General features: G+C 57.4%; 1 protein-coding gene across 1 annotated transcript; it reads right to left on the bottom strand.

Moving 5' to 3' along the window:
- Positions 1–1,158: 1,158 nt before the first annotated feature.
- On the bottom strand, positions 1,159–22,292 carry ELN (elastin). Its single transcript, XM_066636490.1, has 32 exons — positions 22,271–22,292; positions 22,168–22,191; positions 21,425–21,496; positions 20,257–20,373; positions 19,706–19,771; positions 19,083–19,130; positions 18,271–18,342; positions 17,981–18,013; positions 17,265–17,336; positions 16,339–16,383; positions 15,236–15,298; positions 15,096–15,128; positions 14,861–14,953; positions 14,092–14,154; positions 12,427–12,519; positions 11,901–11,957; positions 11,319–11,447; positions 11,174–11,236; positions 10,435–10,521; positions 9,512–9,571; positions 8,819–8,938; positions 8,531–8,590; positions 7,074–7,181; positions 6,165–6,212; positions 5,696–5,734; positions 4,989–5,072; positions 4,477–4,518; positions 3,867–3,893; positions 3,158–3,196; positions 2,895–2,927; positions 2,762–2,809; positions 1,159–1,969 (listed from the first exon to the last, which is right to left on the bottom strand). Exons 1-32 carry the CDS (start codon positions 22,290–22,292, stop codon positions 1,944–1,946), a joined length of 1,986 nt encoding a protein of 661 aa, XP_066492587.1. The 3' UTR covers positions 1,159–1,943.
- Positions 22,293–22,376: the final 84 nt, after the last annotated feature.

The raw sequence follows: 22,376 nt of genomic DNA, 5'->3' as shown, positions 1-22,376 counted from the left end.
GTCAGCCTGCCTTTGCTAACAGGGTGGAATTACATTTGCTCACATTCCGTGCAGAGAGAGAGAGAGAGAGAGAATTAGGCTTCCATACAAGCTTAGGTATGTTCAAGCCCTGCAGTCAGGAGAATCCTCGTAGATCACCCTTCTGTTTGTGTTCACTCAGCAAACTTGTGGCTTCTTTTGTTCCCACTTGCCTCTGCTTGACTGTCCCGCTCTGTTATCTAGTAATGTTTAATTGTATTATTCTTATTATGCTGAATTAAAACTCAGCGCCTTTACGTTCTGGTGCAGCTGAGCTGAGCTTGCTCAGGAAAAAGAGCTGGTCGATGCGGCTGGATTGTGCCTGCTCAGCACCACAGAGCTCTTCAGCAGTTGAGAAGCTGCAATTCAGAGATTGCCAGAAGACCTTGTGGTGCATTTGGCTGCTGTTCTCCAGCATCAGCTGACAGTTTCGGGGGAAGGTTAGAGAAGGAGGTGGCTGAGGTTGTTTTTTCGACCTCCCTCACGGCTGCTGCTCAAATGTGATGGGAAGGACTCCATTTCCTTGCTGCCATTGCATCACCCAGGCATGCGCTTTCCACAGACTGAGAGGTGAGGGGTTCACAATTTAGACATTGGCTCAAGGGAGACCACAAAGGAGGGGGGAAGAGAGGGAATGCAGGGCAAGCACATGCAGTTGCTTCAGGCATGCAGACGTGGATGCAACAGCAGTAAGGAACAAGAACTAAATGCACTCTGCACAGGCTCAGACACTCGCATGTTTGGGATCACTGGAAATCTGCTTCCAGAGCAGATGGTGTGTGCCTGCTTGGCTAGCACAGCCTTCTTTGCGTGCCCAGATTTCCAGGCTCAAGCTTTCCAGTGCCAAGGACTCCTGACTGAGATGCCAGAGAGTGGCTGCCAGTCAAAGCAGACCACAATGGACCAGCAGCCTGACTCGGTGGTGGCTGTCAAGGCCGACAGGCAGGGCCAGTGCTCAGAGGATGGAGGCTCTGCTTTGCACACAGGAATGCCCAGCTCTGTGTCCCATCCCATCCCCCACCACCCAGTTGCAGCTAAAAGGCCCTGGCACCGTTTGGAAAGGGGCTCCCTCCACATGGTCTGACTCTCGCAGGGCAGCTTGGGACAGGAGGAAGGGACCCAGGTCATTTAGGAACACTGTTTATTAGTCAGTTTTAATTTTATTTCATTTTTACTTTGGAAAGCAATTACTTGTTCTTCTTTATAAAAAGTGTCCCATCCCAGTTACATCGAAGTGATTATTAAACAAGGTGTGGAGTGGGTCGGCTGGCCATGCGCACGGATCCGGGTCCACCGAGGGCTGCCAACCTGCTCACTCGCTCGGAGCTGGAGCAGGCACGACGCTGCCACCGCTGTTGCTGCTGCTGCCGCCCAGGCTAGGCAGGCTGGAGGGGCAGGCTGGCCGCCCTAATCCGCCCGGGCTCTGGCAGCCAGCAGCCGCCAGATTAAGGTCAATCCCCTTGGCGTGGGTGGCCTGGCCTCATCTGCTCCCCCCAGACACAGGCAGCAGGCTGGGGGAGGGGAAGAGCGCTCCGGTGAGGGGCTATCGCAAACTCAAGACCCCCCTCCACTTATTCCAAGAGGAGCCTGCAGAGATGAGACGAGGGGAGGGGCGAGCCCGACTGGCCAGTGGCTACTGAGCCCCGCGTGCGGCCACGGAGCTCAGGAGCAAGCTAAAGTGCTCAGGATCACACAGCCCCCTCCAAAAGCAGCCCTTGTTGGCTGCAGCACCAGAGCCCCAGGGAGCGACTCAGAGGGGGTGCTCCCGGGGGTGGTTGTAGCACCAGTGTGTGTGGGGGGTGAGGCACAGGGTGGTGGTCGTGGTGAGGGTGAAGGCATCTCTGCTTTTCTCAGGGGGGGGGGATATTCGCAACCAGGCAGTAGCACCAGAGTTCATGAGGTGAATACTGTGCAGTCCTTCAGGGCTACTTCCTCTTGCGGCCGATTCCACCTGTGAAAGGGAGGCAGCAGTTAGCAAAGTCCGGAATGACCCCTCCTTGTCAGGCCCAAAATAGAACTTCACCAAAATCCAAATTTAAAATTTCGAGTTGCAGCTACAAAAAAATTAGGACCCCCCCCCCATGGTGCATTTTTTTTTCCCAACCGGAAATTGCAAATTTTATTGCTAAAAAGTTTGGTTCAATTTTTTAAAATGGTTTCTGAGCAGAGTGAGAGAACAGTTCCAGCTGGGTGCATGAGGAGGGGGCTTCTAGTGCCCCCCAACGCCAGCTGGGCTCCTCGGTCACAGGACCAGTGTTTGCTGCCCTCTGCCCTGAGAGCTGAGTGCCAAGAGCAGGGAACTGCACAGACACCACAGGCCCGAGTTTGAGAGATGCCTTTGAGGCCAGCAACGGATCTTGTCTTGGACTCTGTAGGCAGAAGATGCTGCTGGCTCCCTGCCCTCCTCTGCGGTTGCTCACCGGACTGGTTGGCTCTCGCTCGCCCGCTTCCCACCACCAGTAGGGAGAGGGAGGCACCAGGCCTCTAAACAAGGAGGCTCCATTCTGACAACCAGAATCTGTCCTGTGGAGCAGGGCAGGGGGCAGACAGCCCAGTGTCCTCCTTCCCAGGGTGGCCAATCAGACTTCCAGGAGGTAGACCTAGCAGGACAGGGTGCTAGGACCAGCCCTGTCTTGTTGTCTGCCTTGGAAAGCAACCCGTAGACTCTCTGAGCACTGAGGGTGGGGGAGCCAAAGGGAGGCAGCCACCAAAGCCAGCCTGGCTGGGGAGAGATGGTGCCTACCTCTGTAGCCCAGGGCTCCCAGGGCGCCATACAGCTTGGAGGCCTTGCCTGTGGACAGGGAAGAAAAACAGTGGGGTGAAGTCGCTCAGCAGCCGTTCCATCGCCCGCCACCTTCAGAAGGACTGGCACTTACCACCATAGCCCGCCTGGCCGGGGACTCCTCCACCTGCGAACCAAAGACAGAGAGGAAGCTTCAGCGTTGCAGCAGCCCCAGCGTTTCAACAGGCCTTGGAGCAGAGGCCAGGCTGCTTTCCTGAGCTGTGCAACCAAGGGAACGCCCCCCCCCCCACCTCTCAGGCAAGGCGCCCGCATTCTGCCACAGTTCCTGGTTGGGAAGCCGTCAGCCCTGCGCTTCCACCGGTGTCCGGCTCTGACCGGTGCCATCCCCAAATGTACCTGGGTAAATGGGAGACGATCCAAAGCCAGCACCGATCCCTGCAATGGAGAGAGGGTGTCAGAGCAGCTCTGCAGGGGTGTGCAAGCCACAGCTTCACAAACATATGTCCCATGCCTCCTGGTGAGGACATGGTTGCAAAGAGGCCACTGCAGGGAGATGCCAGAGGTGTCTCCTCAAGGGCTTCCACGGTGCCTGTTCACACAGCCAGCTGCTGCCAACAGGCGTGCCGTGAACACAGGATACACATACACACACACGTGTGTGTGTGTGTGTGTGAAACTGCTCCTAGAGTCACCATAAGGAGAACGCTGGAGGTGTCCTCTGTGATCCGTTCATGCTGACTGCTGGACCCAGGCTCTGCACTGGGGATGGTCAGGTCACTGACAGGTTCCGTGCAGCTGCTTGGAAGGGGCCCTGGCCCCATTCTGCAGCTGTCTCTCAGGTCAAGGGCAACAGGGGAATCTGGAGACCAGGCTGGCCTCAGAGCGTTCAATTCACTGTGCCTGAAGCACAGGCTTATCCTGGGAACGGTTCAAGCCTCTGAACATGCTCAGAGTGCCTTTCTGTCCCCAGCAAGGAGCTCCAAACACCCACTGAAGTTCAGAGGAAAGAGTTCCAAGTTGGAAGGGGGTCCAAATTCTCTGACATTCTGAGCTCTCAGCTCCTAGGAGGGAAGAGGCTGTCTGCACAAGGGGAACTGGGACTCACCAGTTTGTGGGATGCCATAACCATAACCTGCATGGCAGAAAAAACACAGACTGTCAGCAAAACTACCACCCCCAGGAGTCATTGGAGAAAGGTGTGGCGGGTACAAGGGCACATGGGATTATCTGACTATCCTACCAAAATCACTCTCCTGGCAGAAGACCCATTTTGAAAGAAAAGGCACAAGAAAATTCCATTCATTTTCATTATTTCCCACCACTCCATTGTTGTGCTGTTCATTCATGAAAATTACTCTCACTTTGTGTGTATTTTGACAGCATTTTTGCCACCACTATTAAAAAACTCGGAATGCTGAGACATTGTGTCATTCTGGGGCATCCTGGGGGGAAAATGCCAGCCACTGCAAAAATGGCCACCTCCATCAATAGCTGCCATTTTCCCCCCACAATGCCCTGGAGCAATACAACATCCAAGAAAGAACTTGGGGTAAAAAATGGAGGCTGCTCAGGTGCTCCAAAAAACAAATGAATGACAAAAATGGACTCAGTCTTTTATTGTTTATTCATGTCTGTATTTCAAAAAGAAAAAGAAACCAAATGGGTTTCAAGCCACACTTGTGTTGTTCCCAAATGAATGCAGATTTTCTTCCTACCTGGTTTAGGAGGTTTCCCACCAGCCCCCGGATATTGCAGCCCTGGGAAAAAGAACAAAAGCAAGTCAGGAATTGGAATCTGTGGTGAACATAAAACCACCTGCCTGTCCACAGTGTGGGGGCTAATGCGACAGGTGGCGGCTTTGCCTGAGTGCTGGACTCTGGGACAGGACGCGAGAGAGGTGGCACCCAATTCCCCTATGAAGGGTGCTGTGGGGTCTGGGATGAGGGGAGGGTTCTGAGAACTTGGCCTTGGACAGGTCCCTCTTCCAATGCTTATCACTGGGGACTTAAGAGTAAGTTGTTTCTAAGGCTTCTCTGCACAGTTCAAAACTGGGACAGAAGAACAACAATTTGGAATGCACATTTTCAGAATTCAATTTGATGTGGCCAATATGCAGGTCTATACAGAATCTGGGGAGGGGGCAGCTCCAGCACTTCAGCCAAGTTGCTGGTCTTGTGGAGGCCGGGGGTATGGTTGGATTTGTCCTGGTGGAAGCATCTCTACACACCGGGTGTCAGCCCTCCAGCTCCCACGCCACCGAGACCAGCTCCCCCCACGCCGGGGACGCCGTATCCTCCTCGCCAACCAAGGCCTGTGGAAAAACAGGCGTGGTCAGAAAACTGCCCACAATGTCCTGCACAGGAGGAGCCGTCAGGCCACCCACGAGGAACCAGTCCACTCCAGGCAGGTCCTAGCCAGCTGCCAGCGACATTGCCATGCACATACATCGAGTGGGGCAAGTTCCCTGTGACGCTGTCACATACAGATGGGGGGCTGCAAGTATGTACGCAAGGGGTGGAAGAGATTCCAGGGGGCAGCACCCTGAGCAGTTAGGCCCAGGCTTCCTCCCGGGGTTAGCCCCTGGGCTGTGTGGGCCACTGACAAAGTGTGCACACTGGTGGGCTCCCCTTCTGTCAGGACCGGGTACTGGGCAGGTGCCATCTCGGTTTCCCCTAGTGTTTTGGAGATAATCTGGGGCATCGTGGGGAAGACCTGTCACTTCCAGCAGGAACCTCCCATTTTTGGGGTAGTGGCCATTTTTTCCTACCATGTTTTCAAGAGATGGGGTGCCCCTGGCATTGCGGGACACCGAGATGCCGCCTTCCAGCAACCCGATCTTGAGAGGAGTGCAGAGGGCAGACCCATCCTGCTCAAGGGCCACATCACTCCACCCAGCGCCCCTTCCTTCCTGCCCCTTGCTATCGCCCTCCGTACCTGCCACGCCGGCTCCACCAAGCCCCGCTCCTGGGACGCCTGCAGGACAGAAGGCACAAGTCTCAGCAGTGCCCTCGGCAGCCTTCCATTTCCTCTCCTGTAGCCCTGCCTCCCTCTGTCCCCTGGGCACAGAGGCATTTCCCCTCCCTCTCTGCAGAGGAACACTGAAAACAGAAGGGGCTTTGCCATGGGGTGTGGGAAGGCACCCCACAGGAAGACAGTGAATGGGGTCCACGTAGGAGGCAGACAGTCCCAGGCCATGAGGAACCGACTCCACAAGAAGTCCGGCCATGCAAGAGCCTGAGAAGGCCAGTCTCGGGATTAATTAGCCTGGTGGCCATCCTGGACCGGCACTGCCTTGTGGGGAGGACAGCCAGAGATCGCCTTTCTGAGCCCTGGTCAGCCGCAGTGCTGAATCCAGCACAGTCCTCCTGGCTTTGTTTGTGGAGGGTTAAGCCTGCAGACGTACCGTATTTTGGTGGCTTTGCTCCTGGCTGCACTCCAGTTTGAGGGATCCCTGAAAGACAAGGAGAAATGAGCCCCCAGCAGGCTCCCCTTGCCCTGAGCACTCCAGGGGTGGCTCCAGCTTTTGAGGGGGGGGGCAGGGCAAAAGCCCTGCAAGGAGATCTCCGATGCTTTGGGAAGCATGAGTACCAGCCACCTCCCTGTGGCACCAAGGAAGAGAATCCTCTGTCGACTGCTGTGGGGGCTCCTGCTTATCTGCTGCCCGAGTCCCGTACCCAGCCAGTGGGTGGGTGACTGGCCTCCTCTGCTGCTGCAGCAGCCACAGGTGCCAGCCAGGAGGAGGCCTGGCCTCCACTGCCAAAGCCTACTCCCTCTCGCAGGACTCTCCGGAAGCCCTTGCTGGTTCTCTGGACAGATGCAGGGAGACTCAGCAGCAGGCCCCCTGCCTTCCCTTCCCTGGCCCCATTCCACAGCACCCAGGTGCCGGTGTTGCGGCTCAAGGGACAGGACAGCTGGGAGTTGCAACAGGGACCTGGGGGGTGAGGAGGACTGCAAGCTGCCGTGGCTCCACAGCTGCCCTTGCTGGCGGGAATGGAGGGAAGCAGCAGCAGCAGCTGGCAGGGGACAGGCGCAGATCCTTGCAGGCGCATGGGCCCTGCCAGTGCCACAAGGAAGGCACCTTCCCTGCCAGCACCGTTCTCCCAGTGACTACCGAGAGCCGTCCTCCGGGAGGTAAGGATGGCTTTGAGGAGGGGTCATGTTCACTGGAACCACAGCATGGGGAAAAAAGGTCAACACCTTCTCCCCCAAGCTATGGTCCTCATATGAACGGTGTCCCCTGCCCCAACATCACTTGCAGTTTGGTCCCAGGTCAGGGAAATCAGAGCACCAGGAACAGCCAAGAAGGATCTACCTGCACCAGGTATGACTCCACCGCCAGGCAAGACTCCACCGCCAGGCACAAGTCCGCCTCCAGGCAAGACTCCGCCGCCAGGCAGAACGCCAGTACCCGCTCCAGCCCCTGCAGACAGGTCCAGTGTTAGATTTGGAAAATGAGGTGCTGGGATCGGGAGGAGGTGGGATTTCTCCTTCCGTCTCCTCCCCTGTCCTGGGGGCCTGTTTACTCTTGCATTCTGCCCTAACCAGGGGACATCCACTAAAATTGAGTGTTGGGAGAGTTAGAACAGACAAGAGAAAATATTTCTTTACTCAGCGTGTGGTTGGTCTGCGCAACTCCTTGCCACAGGATGTGGTGATGGCGTCTAGCCTAGACGCCTTTAAAAGGGGATTGGACAAGTTTCTGGAGGAAAAATCCGTTAGAGGTTACAAGCCATGATGTGTATGTGCAACCTCCTGATTTTAGAAATGGGCTATGTCAGAAGGCCAGATGCAAGGGAGGGCACCAGGATGAGGTCTCTTGTTATCTGGTGTGCTCCCTGGGCATTTGGTGGGCCGCTATGAGATACAGGAAGCTGGACTAGATGGGCCTATAGCCTGATCCAGTGGGGCTGTTCTTAGGTTCTAACTGAATTCCAATCTGAATGAGAATCTCCAAATTTAACTCCAGGATTGGACTGTGTGTGACTTGCTGCACTTTTCCCTTTTTCCAGCCCTTTTACACCTTTCCCCCTCCTCCACAGTGATCAGGATGCCTGTTTGCACAGATAAAACACTGCAAGCAAGCAGGCATGGCTCGATTGTCCTGGCAGGTACAAGAAGGTTCTTTTTGTGTGATGTTTCACTGCCAGGCACATGTACCTGAGGACAACTCCATACATAAGAATGTGGGCACGACAAACTGCATCGACACCAAGTTTGCTTTTGGAGATGTTTTGTCAGTATGCCCCAGTGTAACATAAAAGGAGTCTAGATGGAGTCTGGTGTGTGACTGCAACAAGGTCTGCTTTTCACAGTATTTTATCCATGTGCATGTGTGAAACATCAGTGTTTAGTTTCCAAATTATAAGCACTTGTATTAAAAAGAATTACATTTTAAAAAGTGACATAGATGACACTTAGTTGGGGGGTGCTTTTCAGGTTCTTAAAAAGGCTGCAGTAATTGAGCACTGAAGCTTTAACCCATCCTTGGACTGGAATCAGGATGGTCCCCCCCTTACCACCATCGTGTTATGTTCGTCTAGCAGCAACGGTATGTAGGTGTTGTACAAAATACAGAGGTGTCTACAAGATCTCTGCCCCAGAGGCCTTACAACCTGCACTATGCACACTGAAATGCTACGGCTTGTCTCCAGGACTGCGCATTCAACTAGGTACCTGTGGCCAGCTTGGGGGGGGCGGTAGTCTGCTAGGAGCAGGAAGAGTTAGATCAGCCAGAGTGGCAGGAACGGAAGGCGCACAAAGAAGGCTCACCATATTTAGCTGCTTTCGCGGCTGCTTTTGCTGCTGCTGCAGATTCGGCTGCCCCAGGCACTGACAGGGAGACAGAAGAATTCAGCAGCCCTTCTTGGACAAACCATCCCTGAGCCTAGTATCCAGTCTCTGACTGTGGCCAGCCATGGGCCACTGGGCATGTATAAGCAGGACACGACACTGAGAGCTGTTCCCAGTTTGTCCCTCCACCTGAAACTGGTAAAATAAAAGAAGAGCCCGCTGGGCAATGGACTGGCACAGCAAAAGCCCATCACTGGGTCTGCTCACCTCCAGCAACACCACCTGGGACACCTCCCAGGCCTGGCACAAGCCCGCCGACGCCGACCCCTCCGCCAGGCACACCGCCGACCCCTCCGCCAGGCACGAGGCCTCTTGCTCCACCAGCCCCTGCTTGGGCAAAGCACACTCTTAAAACAGACCAACAACTGTTCTCCTCTCCCTGCCTGCCTGCCTGCCTGCCTGCCTGGGTCATCGCCAGCAGTCCTGCCTAGAGGCTGGTCAGCAGCTTGGCTGCAGGGGCTTCAGGAGTGCTGGCAGCCACCGAGCCTGTCCTCTGTCCCAGTCTCTGCTTTTCCCTCTCCCGCATGACTGTTTCTGTCTTTCGGGGAAAGGGAAGGGACAGACACTGGAGGCGGCGATGGGCGCTAACCTGCCCAGGCCTCCTTGCCTGCTTGGAATTGCCTCCCCCCCTAGTCCTGCTCTGTGTCCCTCCCACTGTTGGAAGGCAGGTGAGACAGGTGGGGCCTCTTCAGTGGCAGTCCTGGAATGCCCTCACTGGCTGCCAAGCAGACCCAAAGGGAGCTGAGAAGTGGGTTGGCAGGTGCTTGCCCTGCTGCCTCCGCTGGCTGGGCTCACAGGATCGGCCTGGCTTTGAGGGCCAGGGAAAAGCAGCTCCAAAGGATCGCTACATCTTTGCTCCCTCTGCTGGTGCACCGGCTCAGCCCTCCACATCCTGCATACCGTATTTTGCAGCCTTTGCTGCGGCCTTTGCTGCTGCTGCAGCCGCTGGACTTCCTGGGACTGAGAGAGAGAGACAGAGAGACAGAGAGGCAGGCTTGCTTCAGAGCGATCAATACTGGTGGCAGCCCTTGGAAAAACTACATTTCCCACCAAGTGGTGGACCCGTGACTGGCGCGCTGTGGTGGAGCGGAGGGGACCAGCTGCAGGACTTCACTGCAGCTGCAGATCAGACAACAGGAAGGGCACCCCAGCCAGGGACACTGAGCTTGCCAAATTATGAAGGAGGCGCAAGTGTCCACAGGACACACATGCTCAGGAGAGGGCTGTGAGTCCTCTGCTGTTCCAGCCTCACAAGCATGGGAGCTGGTGGCGCCACTGTGAGCTGCCCAAGGAGAGCCCAGTCCGGGACACAGCTGCACATGCAGCAGGGGGGCCATGCGCAAGGCAGCCAAGTCTGCAAGGAGCTGGGTGGGAGAGGGGGTGCCCCAGCAACAGCCTGGCAGCAACAGGGGGCTTCTTTGGGCAGGCCTTGCAGTACCACCCCTCCTGTGGTGGCCCCGGACCTGAGAAAGCACTGCCAGTCATCTCTCATCATCAGGCTGGGGGCTGTGCCACCGGCCAAGCAAGCCCCCTTCTCAGGGCAGCTTCCATGTCGGTTAGCCGAGGGGACTGCAGAGGAGTCCTGCACTGCAGCCTGGTGAGAGCCCAGGGATGTGACTGGGGGTGACGTGAGAGGAATCCAAGAGGAACTTGTCCTTTAGAGCAGCTGTCCCAGAGACTGTGGGGCCCTTCCGAGGATACCCCACTTGCTTCAGGCTGAGAGCTGCCTGGTCTGGACAGAAGCCCTGGTGGCCGCCCCGTGGGTTGCCAGAACTGGGCAGAACAAAGACAGCTCTTCCTTTTACAGCAAGTCAGGCACCTACCTAACGCTCCGGGTGCCACGGCTCCAGGTGCCACTGCTCCGGGTGCCACACCAGCAATGGTGCCATAGCCAGGTGCCACTCCAGTCCCTTGTGAAGATGGAAAACAGGAGGTCAGGTGAGGAAACCGAGGCGACCGTGTGCTGTGAAAGTGTGCTGGAGGCAGTGGCCCTGGGCTGCCCTCCACTCTCACCAGCTTTGCATGCCCTCCGTAACTGATTTGGGAGCTGATCCAGTGCCTGCTGTCTGACCAGGGGGCTGTTTCATACTGTTATTAATGGCATGCACTCCGGCATTGTAAGATAAAAATGAAAGAAGGAGAAAGTAGCAAATGGTCTGTCTTTCCTCTCAGGCTTTGGTGTCCAAGACTTTGATGCCATCGGTTCCAGGTCCTTCACACCCCCTCCCCATTTCTGGGCAGGCGCCACTTTTCTGAGCCTGGCTGCCATGGGCCCACCAGAGTGGCTTGCCCCACAGCTGTCCCTGTGGCAAGACTTCCCCATCGGTCACAGTCTCTTCCATTTTCCCCCCTCTTGCCTGAGCTGTGCTGCTGCTGGAGGGCCAGGCAGCCACTCCTGGGAAGGGAACTGGTGCGCTGCCAGCTCCATTATGGTGGAGTCCGGTCAGGAGTGCTGTGCAAACCCAGCGGCAGCAAGGTCGAGAACTGCCTGGCGATTGCTGAAGAGCCACCGCTGGACCCGGGACACTGGCTGAAAGGCTCCCAGGCAGGAGCAGCACTTACCATAAGCTGCTGCCTTTGCAGCCGCCTTTGCAGCTGCCGCCGCTGCCGCTGCGGTCCCAGCACCTGCTGGCACAGAGAAAAAAGGAGTCAAGGCACTAGGAGACCTCCAAGTCTCTGGGGAGCTCAGCTTTTCTTTCAAACTCACCTGGGGCAGCCGGCAAGCCAGGCACTCCACCAACACCTGGAGCCACACCTGGAATACCACCAAAGCCAGGCACTCCGGGAACCCCTCCCACACCCGGGACGCCACCGACACCGACTCCTGGGACCTGACCTGGGGGGGAAGAGCCAAAACAGGAGGATCGGCCTATCCTTCTGACCTGCCAGATCAGCTCACTGGCTGCCGCCCACCTCCAACGGGCAGCTCTTTGGGGTGTTTGTGTATGAACGTGTCTGGGGTGCCAGCCACAATGCAACCAATTCCCCAAGGCGATGTTCGTCGGTACGTCTTTCCCCCCAGTTTTGCAGCATCGTCTGTGACACGCACACAATTTGAATGAACCGATCTTTGCGGCCTCTGAGATGTCACTGAGCACATCCACGTTCACTTTTTATGTGCATCTTTGCTGGCATCAGGACCAACAGCTTGAAGGGAAAGATGGGCTTTTCAGGATGCTGGCTATGGTGCCCGGTGGCACAGCTGTGCAGTCCTGCAGAGGCCCCCCAGAGCCCCGGGCTGCGTGTGTCCGGCGGTGTACGAGGGCTGCTGAGCAACTTGGAATCTTACCATATTTGGCTGCCTTGGCGGCGGCTGCTGCAGCTGCAGCCGCTGCTGGACTGACTCCTGCCAGAGAGAGAACACACGGGAAGGGTCTCAGAAATGCCCCAGTGGCAGAACAGACACTGTGAACTCAGCAGGTGAGGGGCAGGAGACATTTCTTGCCTGCGCAAGGCCACTGACATGTGCCGAGGATGCCCACACTTGTCTGAGTGAGGGTGGGGAGGGTCTAAAAGGAAAAGCAGGCATCTGGCGCGGGGGACCTCCTGACACCCAGGTCAGACCCAGCCTTTGGGGGCAATAAGGAATGCAGAAAGGCGACCCATGCCCTGAACGTGACCTGAGGCTGGGCCTGCCGGCAGCAGCTCTTCAGGCACCCCAGCAGAGTGGGCCTGTCTCCGCCCTGCCTTGAGGTGCTGCTGGGGCTGACTGCAGGCCCATCTACGAGCTACTCAGGTTCACCCCCCCCCCAAAAAAGCCCTGCAAACGAGACCCCCTCCCCGCCCAGGGGAATAAGCCAAGCCAGGATGCTCACCTCCCACTCCTGCACCAGGGGCAACTCCGGGGGCAACTCCGGGGGCCACTCCAGGAATGCCACCAAAACCAGCACCAGGCAGGGCTCCAGCACCTACAGGGGAAGACAGCTGTCAAGGCCTGCCCAGGCAGCTGAGTGCTGGAGCAGTCAATGGAAAAGCCTCCTCCCCGCACTGAGAAGGGCAAAGGGACGCCTGACCATCCAGCCCACGTGTCAACACTTGGCCGATCACATCCGTCCAGTCGTGGCCCATCCAGTCATCAACCAAGAAGAGAGAGCTGGGCTTAGCTGCAGTCTCAGGGGTGCCCACCCCTCCTTCTGGAGGCTCCCTCCTTGGGCCAAGGTACACACCAACATTCAGGAGGGAGCAGTTCCCCTCCTCAACTCCGCCACTCAGGGACTGCCCAGTCAACTCCAGGAATGCCAAGCCAGCAGGGATTCTAACATGCCACAGGCAGAAGGGCCCACTAGAGGGCAGCCTCTCTCCTGCAATGGCTGGAAACGCTTTGGGGCTGCCCCTCCAGACAGCTTTGGTTCAAAGCAGCCGGTGTTAAAACCAAACCAAACCCAGTTCGTTTATACAGTGACAAAAACTTCAAACCCCCCCCCCCCCAAGTCAAACTGACTCAGAGACGTGGTTCAACTACAGGCAGCCTTTGATTTCAATCCGTCCAAACTCCACACTGCTTCTCTACTCCTCAGTCTGAGACAGAACGCCAGGCGTCCTGCGGAGTTTCAGGCCCATCTTGGTCACTTGCAGCAGCGCACACCGTCATGGCACAACTGGGGGGACCATCACCCTATCCTTGCCCTGGTTCTGCTGCTGCCATTTTAGTGGCGCACAGCTGGAGGAAAAGCCTGCGGAGGTGGGGGCGGAGGAACTGTTTCCTTCTTTCCCACTGGGGCAGTGCTGGTTCGAGTTTCCAAGGGAAGGGCACAGGAGTCCAGCAGCTGGCCTGGCCAGGTGAGCTGCCTACCAGGCAGGGCTCTCGGCTGATGCCTGTCCTTGCCCACTCTGAGAGAGGGTGCTGCTCCAGACCGCCCAGCCGTGTTGTGCTCAGTGACTCCATTTGGGGCACACTGTGCAGCCCCAGCCCCTGATCAGTCCCACGTGCCCTTTTGGCAAGCCCAGCTTAAGGACCATGGGGAAACAATGGCTGTTTGTTCCTCCCCTTCCTCCATTCCCCCCTGGCTCTTTCACTCCTGGCTTCCGACTCTGGGCCTGCAATCCCCAGGGAGATGCATAGAAGGGGGAGACTCCAATGCCCTGTCGCCAAGTGGAATGCAGGCTGGAGGCGGACTGAGAGCCAAAGAGAGCCACCTGCATATCTTCCTCCCCCCCCCTTCAGACACACATACACACAAACACACAACCCAATAGGGCCACCAGTGGAGGAGACTCAAGGGCTGAACCCCTGGGCTTCTGGCACTGGGGACAGCTGGGAAGGGGCCAGTGGTGGGTAGGGATGGGTGGCTCCAGCTGTTACAGCACAAAGCATCTTGGGAAGGAATGCAGGGGAGAGGTAAAAGGCAGGGAAAGCTGAGGCCCCCCTTCCCCACCAACCTGCAGGCGCTCGCCAGGTGCAGTGCAGAGCCTGGGGTCCCCTCCTGCATGTCTCGCTCACAGCCCCCCAACCCCCTCCATTGCAGCATCAGCAAACTCACCATATGCCGCGGCCTTGGCTGCTGCTTTAGCTGCTGCTGCTGCTGCCGCCGGCCCACCTGCACCTGGAGCACAAAGGAGCAGAGAGCCGTTTCTGACCACACTCCTGTAGGCACCGCAGCCACTCGCCTGGCCTGCAGGGAGCTGTGATCAAGATGGCTAAAGGCGGAGCCTCTGAGGGGCGGCAGGCAAGAGGAAGGGGGACTAGCTCAGCGGCAGAAATTCCAGTTTGCGCACAGGGGGTCCTGGCAGCCTGTCTGGGAAGGAGATGAGAGACCTTCTCCTTTGGAGGCCCTAGAGCATCACTGCCAGATGTATCCAGAATGATCCCCCCCCAGTCTAGCAGCTTCCTGGGTCTGTCCTGCTGTCCCTCTGAGGCCCTGAGACGCTCCAGCGATTCAGACCCCTCCAGGTGCTGCTGGGGCTGAAGACGAGGACATGGTCTTCGGGCACTGCTCGAGCGCAGCCTGGAAGCCCCAGCTGAGGGAACCCGGCTGCTCGCTTGCAACAGCTCCCTGGTCTACTGCAGCAGGGCAGGCGTTACGTTCTTACTAAGGAGCTGACCACACTGGTGGAGGAGAGCCTGGAAGATGGAAGCAAGTGGCTAGACCGGGAGCACAGAGGCAGCCTGGCTGGGAACACCACACTCTGGAGACTGAGCTCAGGGGCTGCTGCTGCAAGCAGAGAAACGGCCTGGGTGGATCAGCAGCCTAGTTGGATCTAGCATCCCCCCATGACCGTGGTAGGATTTGCCCACAGCAAGCCACTCACCGATGCCTCCTGGGACACCCCCGATTCCTGGGACCCCTCCTGGGATTGCCCCGGGGATCCCTCCTGCCCCAGGCACGGCCCCAGCACCAGCACCTGGGGTGGGAAAGCAGAGTGAGGGGCAGCGAGGCCAGGCGGGCGACACACTGAGATACAAAGACGACACCAGCACCAGGCCACAGGCCGGGCTCCGGGGCGCCACACGGATGCCGCGCAGCTCCTGCAGCTCGCCACTCACCGTATTTTGCTGCTGCCTTGGCGGCTCCTACACCTGCAAGAGAAAGGAGAGAAGCCTCAGAGGTGTGCCAGGCGTGGCTGAGTTGCAGGCAGGCCTCTGGGCGGACCCTGCAGGACTCTTCTGAGGCTGAAGCCGCTTACCTGTGCCTGTGGGGTAGCCAGCCTTCCCTCCAGCACCGCCAAACACCCTTCCCGGCCCGTTGCCTAGAAGAAGCACAGAGAGAAGTCAGGCCCAATGGGGCTTGACCACCGAGATCTTGCAACACTTTCAGAGGAAGAAGAAGCCCAAACAAGTGGAGGGGGACCCCCTGGTAGCAACCTCTCGTCTCCTGCCCATCTCTGCCCCAGACCACCCCATGCTTCCTGCCTTGTCTTCCTGATTCAGACTGGGGGCCACTGGGGCAAGGCCTGAGTCACTTCCATGTCCTGTTGGGCTGGGCTTCTCAGCCGTCCACTCTGACAGGGCTTTCCCCTGATGTGCTGAGGACTGCCACTCTCTCTCCCAGGCACGCAGCACCTCAGCTGCCTCCGTCTCCCCTGCTCCCCTGCAGCCTCGCAGCCTCTCGAAAGCTTGGCACATGTCTGAGTCCTGCGGGAAGCCTCAGGAGGCACAGACAGCCAGAGGAGCTGCGCCAAGAACTGGCAGCTGATGGCTCAGGAAGCGGCACCAGACCGAGGACGAGAGTTTTAGCAGCACTGCTGCGGAGTGTCTGCTGTAGTCTGGAAAGGGGTTCAGAGCCAAGTGCGACTCCATCCCTCAGCAACAGGCAGAAAAACAGCTAGCTGTGGTGAAGGTGTTCCTGGACAAAACCAGGCCAGGCCGTGGGGTCCATACTAAAGCAGCCGACAACAAGGAGGGTTCTAGTCCAGCCTTCCCTCTGCTGTGTGAACTCTCTCTGTGGCAGGGATTTCACTCTGCATGGCGTGACTCAGGCCGATACTCTGCACCAAGCAGCCGGTTTGACTAGAGGACCTCCAAGATCCCCTCCAGCTCTCAGGATTCTGTGAAGCACCATCACCACACGGGCTGCTGTTTGCCCAGCTACTGCTCTGTGACGGATCCAACTGCTGGCTGAGACCAGCCTGGGTTCTGCAGAGTTGGCTGCCTGGCACCTGCTCCCCAATGCCTGGAGCCTTGGCCAGGCCCAAATGCCCGCTCCTCCCTGGTCCCTGCCTCTCGCCCCACCTCAGTGCTGCCGCCGCCGTGCTGCACAAACAAGCAAGTCACAGACAAGCCGGCTTACCGAAGGGCTGCTTCCCGGCTCCGAAGGCCCCCCCGTAGTAGCTCCCTGCAAAGAGAGCCTTGGTTGGTCAGCGTCCAAGCACAGCAGGCAGCCAAGCAGTATATCAGCCCTGGACTGGGAGCAGCACTGCAGGGACTCGGGCAGAGAGAGGTCATGCCCAGCCTGCTCCTCCGGCCCCCTCCAATGGCAGGAATCTGCAACGCGCATGTGCACAAGTGCTGCCGCCTTCATCCTTTGCCAGACCACTGATGACCAGTGCCTCTGCTTGGACTGGGAGTGGTGCTGCTCTCCGGCCAGCGTGTCCTTGGCCTGCTTAATCTAGTAGAGCGATGCAATATTAAGGGATAATCTGCACTGACACCAATGCTTGCCCCTTGTCCTGGGTGCCACTGACTTGCACAGATCTGACCACTTGTGCTCAGCAAACAAGCAAGCAAAAAACAGAGAAAAGCAACAGTCCCGGCATGCAGGCGACTCCACCGTCCATTTCACTTACTCAATCCAGGCCCTGGAGTGAGAGTGAAGCTGCTGTCCCCTCTGTCAGTCTCAGTTCCTGCCCGACTCTCACCGTTTTTAAAGAGACAGGACGCAAATATAAAGGATTTGCAAGGTAATTTGGAGTCTGTCTGATTTTGGCGTTGCGAGCTGACCTTGGAATGTGACCCTCGCATAAGACAAGGGGCAATGGTGTGTCTCTTCTGTTTGTGATGAGTGTCTTGACAGCTTCCCAGCCACCATGTAAGCTAAACGAGCTTTTGTTCCCATTTTGTGCCCTGTCCTGGCCACAGCATACAAATCTGCGCACTCAAACCAGCAAGAATGATGCAGGCAGTTTCAATTGGTTCAGGTGACATGTCCTGATGATCTGATGGTCCCAACAGGGTCTTCTGGCAACAAATGGTTAAATTGGTTGGGTGAGGGATTACCTGGAAGTTTGGGTGCCTTGATGGGGTAGCCCAGAGGGAGTCCCGGTTGCTGTCCGCCAAAGCCTCCGAAGCCTGCAACAAGCAAGGAGAGCATTGTCAGGGCCACAGAGGCCCCCCAGCAGTCTGGCCGGCCCTGCTCGCTGCTCCCCAGTCTAGAGAGAGTGGGACTCCTCAAGCCAGTTGATGTGACCGTATCCGTGCTGCACGATTGTGGCTTTCCTGGAAATTCATCACAGATGGTACCCGAAGTCTCACAGACCAGCTCCAGTCCACAGACTGCCACTCTGAGCAGCACTGGGATGAGCAGCGTCAGAAAAACCTGGCTGTATCACACCAGCAAGCTGCCATCTAGTCCAGCAAGTTGCTTTACACCACAGCCAACTAGATGCTTCCTGGAAGCCCGCAAGCGGGGCATGAAAGCACCAGCCTTCCCTGGCTTCTTGTCTCCAGCATCTCTCATGTCTTGGGAGACTGCTTCTGCACAAGGAAGTGCCATTCCTGACTACCAGGGCTCAAAAGAACCTGAGTTGACTCCTTGGAGCCTAAGGAGGAGAGGAACAGCCCTCCTCTTGCATTTGTCCCTAATACTTGGTGCTCAGAGGTAGACTGCTCCTGCACATGGATGATCAATTGCTATCTTCTGCCATAAGGACATAAGAGGAGCCTGCTTCTTGACCACGCTGGGGGCGGTGTACACATGCAACTGCCCAACTTACCAGGGATCCCTGCAAAGGCACCTCCTCCTGCTCCTGAAAGGGAAAGAGGGAGTGAGCAGCATCTGCCAGTGTGCACCCAGGACTAGTGGCTGATACTTTGCACAAAGTGTCCCCAGTGCAGGCAGGGCTGGCGCTTCAGCAGGAGAACTGGAGAAGAGCCTGGCGGGCAGGAGATCTCTCAGCACAGAACAAAAGAGAGCCAAGACTTGCACTGCTTACCTGGTGAGTGGGAAGGCCACAGATGCTCCCCCCTCCCCGCCTGGGAACAATCAGTGGGGGGGGGCACATACCTGGGACTTTCGGCTTGACTCCGGTTCCGGTCGGCACCCCGGGCAAAACTCCGACGCCAGGATAACGAATCCCTGAAACGGAGTCACACCGTGGACAGACTGCTGGGCAACTCACTCCCAGGGCTTAGGCTTCCTTATGTCCCTCCCCCAAGCCAGTCCCATGTCTGTTTATTGTGCCAGCTGTCAGGGCGCGTGACAGCTGGGAGATACCACAGAGCAGGGACTCCCGGGGAGATCCTGCTGAAGAGCCCTCTCGCCTCACCTGCCTTCTCGAAATGAGAGGCACGTGCCCCTGGCGTGGCATGGGGGCAAGCACAGGACTGGGCTGAAAGTCACTAAAGGCAGCAGAACTAAGGTAGAAGGCAGAACTAAAGCTATCAGCTCCCACCGCAAGGCTAACAGGGAGGGCAGCATTCTTAGTGCAACTGGGAGAGAATTCCACAAGGATGATGCCGTCACAGAAGACCCTGCTCCTTGCTCTGGCCTATCTGGCTTCAGCAGGACCCCTTTAGGGGGCGCTCATGAGCTGATTCATACGGAGAAAAGGGGTTCCTCTGCACCCCCATCCACGAAGGGCTTTAACGGTCAAGTCCAGCACCTTGAATTGTGCCTGGAAGCAAATAAGCAGCCGGTGCAGGAGCAGGGAGCTGACAGAGTCAGATTGTCGAGCTCTGGAGACCACGTGGGCCACTGCATTCTGCCCCAGTTACAGTTTCTGGTCTGAATTGTTGAAAAAGTCCTGGGCATTGAATCTGGTAATTCACCGTGGGAGAAGGTGGGATGGTGCTGGTGGGGGGGGGGGGGCTGCTCACCTGTGCCTGGAAGGACGCCTCCCGGGTAGACACCGGGGATCCCAACACCTGCCAAAGAATGGACAGAAACGGTGACCACCTGCCCGCTGCCTCGCATCCAGCCTGCCCCTCCTGGGATCTTGCCTTCCTGACTTCCAAACTGGTCAAGCTTGTGCCCCTGGCAAACTGATGGGGCAGAGGGCACCAGTCTCTCTGCCATGGAGGAGGCAACTGAACCTGAAAGGCAGGAGGCGGAAGCACAGAGGCCCTGGGCCAGGGGACAAGGGAGTCCTGAGCCGAAACTCCCAGGACACTTCTGGTTTCATGGGGCAAGGGATGCTGCCCCTTCCAGGCTGATGCCTTTGAACACCAATGCCCACTGCACAGGGTGAACCTCAGGCTTTCTGTCCCAAATACAGGGCACCTTCTAGGCTGGGCACATGCACTTTAGCTCTTCTCTTGGCCCACAAATGTGCAACTAACACTAATCCCCTAAGGACATACAGAACCGCCCTCCCCAATATTCCCCTCGTCTTACAGAAATTATCTGACTTCCCACCTTGGGAGGAACCCAAACAATTGCTTCGAAATGTGGGTGCCACCCCAAGTCCTTCCGGGATTTTCAGGAGCAGCTGTTGACCTACCAGGGATTTTTCCAGGCTTGGCACCAACTCCAGCTCCCGGCTGCACCCCAGTCTGTGGAATGCCACCTGCAGGAACATGAGAGAGAGAGAGAGAGAGAGAGAGATTAGACAGCAGAGTTGTAGCTCTGGTCATGGGTCGAGTCACACACACACACACACACACACACACACACACACTCACTCTCTCTCTCTCTCTCTCAAGATGAAAATTCTGGTCACATCACTGACATGTTCAGAGTCTACAGGAAAAGCCTCAGGCCTCGCCAGGCAGAACAGACCACACTGGGCCACACAGGCCAAGGGTCTGGCACCAAAGGCGGCATATTGGGATGTGCATTTGCACCCAGGATAGTAGGTGGGTGAGCGCATCTCCCTGGCAGCACCTCCAGTTCAAAGGACCTCTGCTAGCAGAGTCCTTGGGGAGCCACTACCAGTCCATGCAGGCCACATGAATCTGAACGGGCCACCGGCTGACTCAGCTGGAAGCAGTTTTGTAGGTCCAAAGGGTCACCAGGATTCTACAGCGCAGCGCAGCCCGTGCAAATCCCTACCTCCAGGGACACCGACGCCGACTCCAGGGACGCCAACGCCAACTCCAGGGATGCCAACACCGACTCCAGGGATGCCAATGCCGACTCCAGGGAGGCCGACACCCCCAGCTCCAGCACCTGGTTTGGGACAGAACAGTTGGCCACAGCTGGCACTGTAGGAGCACTCACGTTGCCAGCTGCCAGGGGTGGAGTCAGACAAGTCTGCCTTCCTGGAGGCCGAGTTCCCCTGCAGGGCTCTGCACCAGCCAGGACCAAGCCTGGGAGTGAAACAAGACCCCCAGCCTGGGAACCCCTGGGCGATATGCAAAGATACACTTCGGGTGCCTGCAAAATCAGTGGGGGCACCAGATGGACACCTCCAGGCACCCCCCACGATCACCACTGAGACCCCAGGAACGGAGGCAGCAGCAAGGCTGAACCAAAGCTCAGATCCCGCAGCACAGAGCTGACTGGCCCACTCAAGGGTCCCTTGGGAACAGGGATCCTGGCCTGAGCTGCAGACCGGATCAGGGCCCTTCTAGTCTGCAGGAAGGCTGGGGCAGCCATGCTGCCTCCACAGAACCCCTCCTGCGCTCCGCACTTGCTCCATCTCTGCCTTTGAATTTACCTGGCAGAGGCTGCTAGATGGGCACCCCTGCCGGGCCCCGAAAGCCGTGAGGGGGTGGCGGAAGGCCAAGAGTCCCTCCAAACCCTCAAAAGCACCTGCCTTCTGCAAGCTACTCTTCTGCACGAGCTCCCTGGCTGGAAGGACCACGTTCTGGACAGGGAGTCAGGCAGCCTTCTCTGTGGGCAGGCACAGGGCTGGGTCTCCATGCCCAGTGACCAAAAGCCTTGCCTGCACCAGCCTGCCGAGCGCACCGGTGGGGTGCCCAAGAAATGGAGCTTGTCTTGCTGAAAGTTCCCAGAAGTTTTGCACTGGGAGGAATTCTGAAATGCCACTTTGCCAAATGTCGGCTCAGACCCTGTCCTCACTCGCAGTGGCAGAAGACTGCCGGAGCACAGCTGAGGGCTTCGGGAATCAGATCGCAGAGGGGCAAGAGGCTCTTGAGAGAGGCCCAGCAGAACTGGAAGTTCAGCACTTTCAGTCCGTTCAGCCTGGCCAGGGCAGAGCCAGGGCTGGAGAGAAGGCCCAAGAGGTTATTCAGCATCGCAGGTGGCACTGACTCACCTGCTTTGGCTGCCGCTTTATAGGCCGCCGCCGCTGCCGCTCCAGGAGTCCCAGCGCCTGGGAAGCCCCCACCTGGGATAGAGTGGGAGAGTGATACAGAGTTGTGCCGGCTTATGATGCACCTGGCCGGACCCCCCAAGGATCACCCAGGGTGCCCTAGGCAGGAGGGTCCTGGCCGCACCCACTTCTGCATGACTCATGCAACTCCCCCAGTGCAGTGGCAGAAAGACCAAACTGTCGGCCATTTTGAAAAGTGCCACAAGTCAGAGCAACGGAGGAGCATTTCTCTAGCCTCGCCACACTTCCCCCCCTCACTGTCAGTATTTCCTTTGCTCAGTCCAAACAGCCAACCTTTTGGCGAGACATTGACTGCCCCACGCCAAACCAACTCTCTTTGGCCAGGTGACAGGCCTGCATGCAAACCAGTCAGCATCTGTCCAACCATGCAAACCAGTCAGCATTGAATCACAGAGCTCCAGGGCTCACTACGGCTTCAAATGGGGCATGCTGAACACGCCAAAAGGGAAGCACTTGAGTATGCTGAAGAAAGACAGCACCAAGGGAACCTGCCCACACCAGCGCACCACCCAAGTCCCTCTTCAGAGCTCCAGAGCTCGCCTCTCCAGAGCTGTCACAGGTGGAGAGGGAGATCCCTAGGGTTAGCTCCCAAGTGTGTTCTTGTGCTTGGCCAGAGCTTTCCTATGGAGTGGCACCCCATGGGCTTATGTGGGTGGCAAACTTACCTAGTGCTCCGGTCCATCCAACACCTGCAGACAAAGGGAAAGAGCTGAGGCAGAAAGCAACAGAGAAGCAAGATATTTCAGCAGGCAGACGGAATCTTATTGCTGGAAGGGATCCCAAAGGACATTTGGTCCAACCACACCCTGAAAGGTGGCAGCACCAATTGCCAGCTTATACCCTCATCTGTGGTATGTCTCAAAAAGCAGCAGGG

The sequence above is a fragment of the Tiliqua scincoides genome, chromosome 8, assembly GCF_035046505.1.
Source record: "Tiliqua scincoides isolate rTilSci1 chromosome 8, rTilSci1.hap2, whole genome shotgun sequence".
Taxonomy (NCBI): domain Eukaryota; kingdom Metazoa; phylum Chordata; class Lepidosauria; order Squamata; family Scincidae; genus Tiliqua; species Tiliqua scincoides.
The sequence above is the reverse complement of the archived record's forward strand: the minus strand, read 5'-3'. Positions and strand labels throughout refer to the sequence as shown.

Excerpts from the sequence above, each read along its gene's own strand:
- ELN (XM_066636490.1), bottom strand. The coding sequence starts at position 22,292 with ATGTCCTTTGGGATCCCTTCCA. Across the intron at positions 22,192-22,270 it reads GTCCTTTGGGATCCCTTCCA|GTGTTGGATGGACCGGAGCA; the intron begins GCAATAAGATTC and ends CTTTGTCTGCAG. Across the intron at positions 19,772-20,256 it reads CGGCGTCGGTGTCCCTGGAG|GTGGCATTCCACAGACTGGG; the intron begins GTAGGGATTTGC and ends ATGTTCCTGCAG.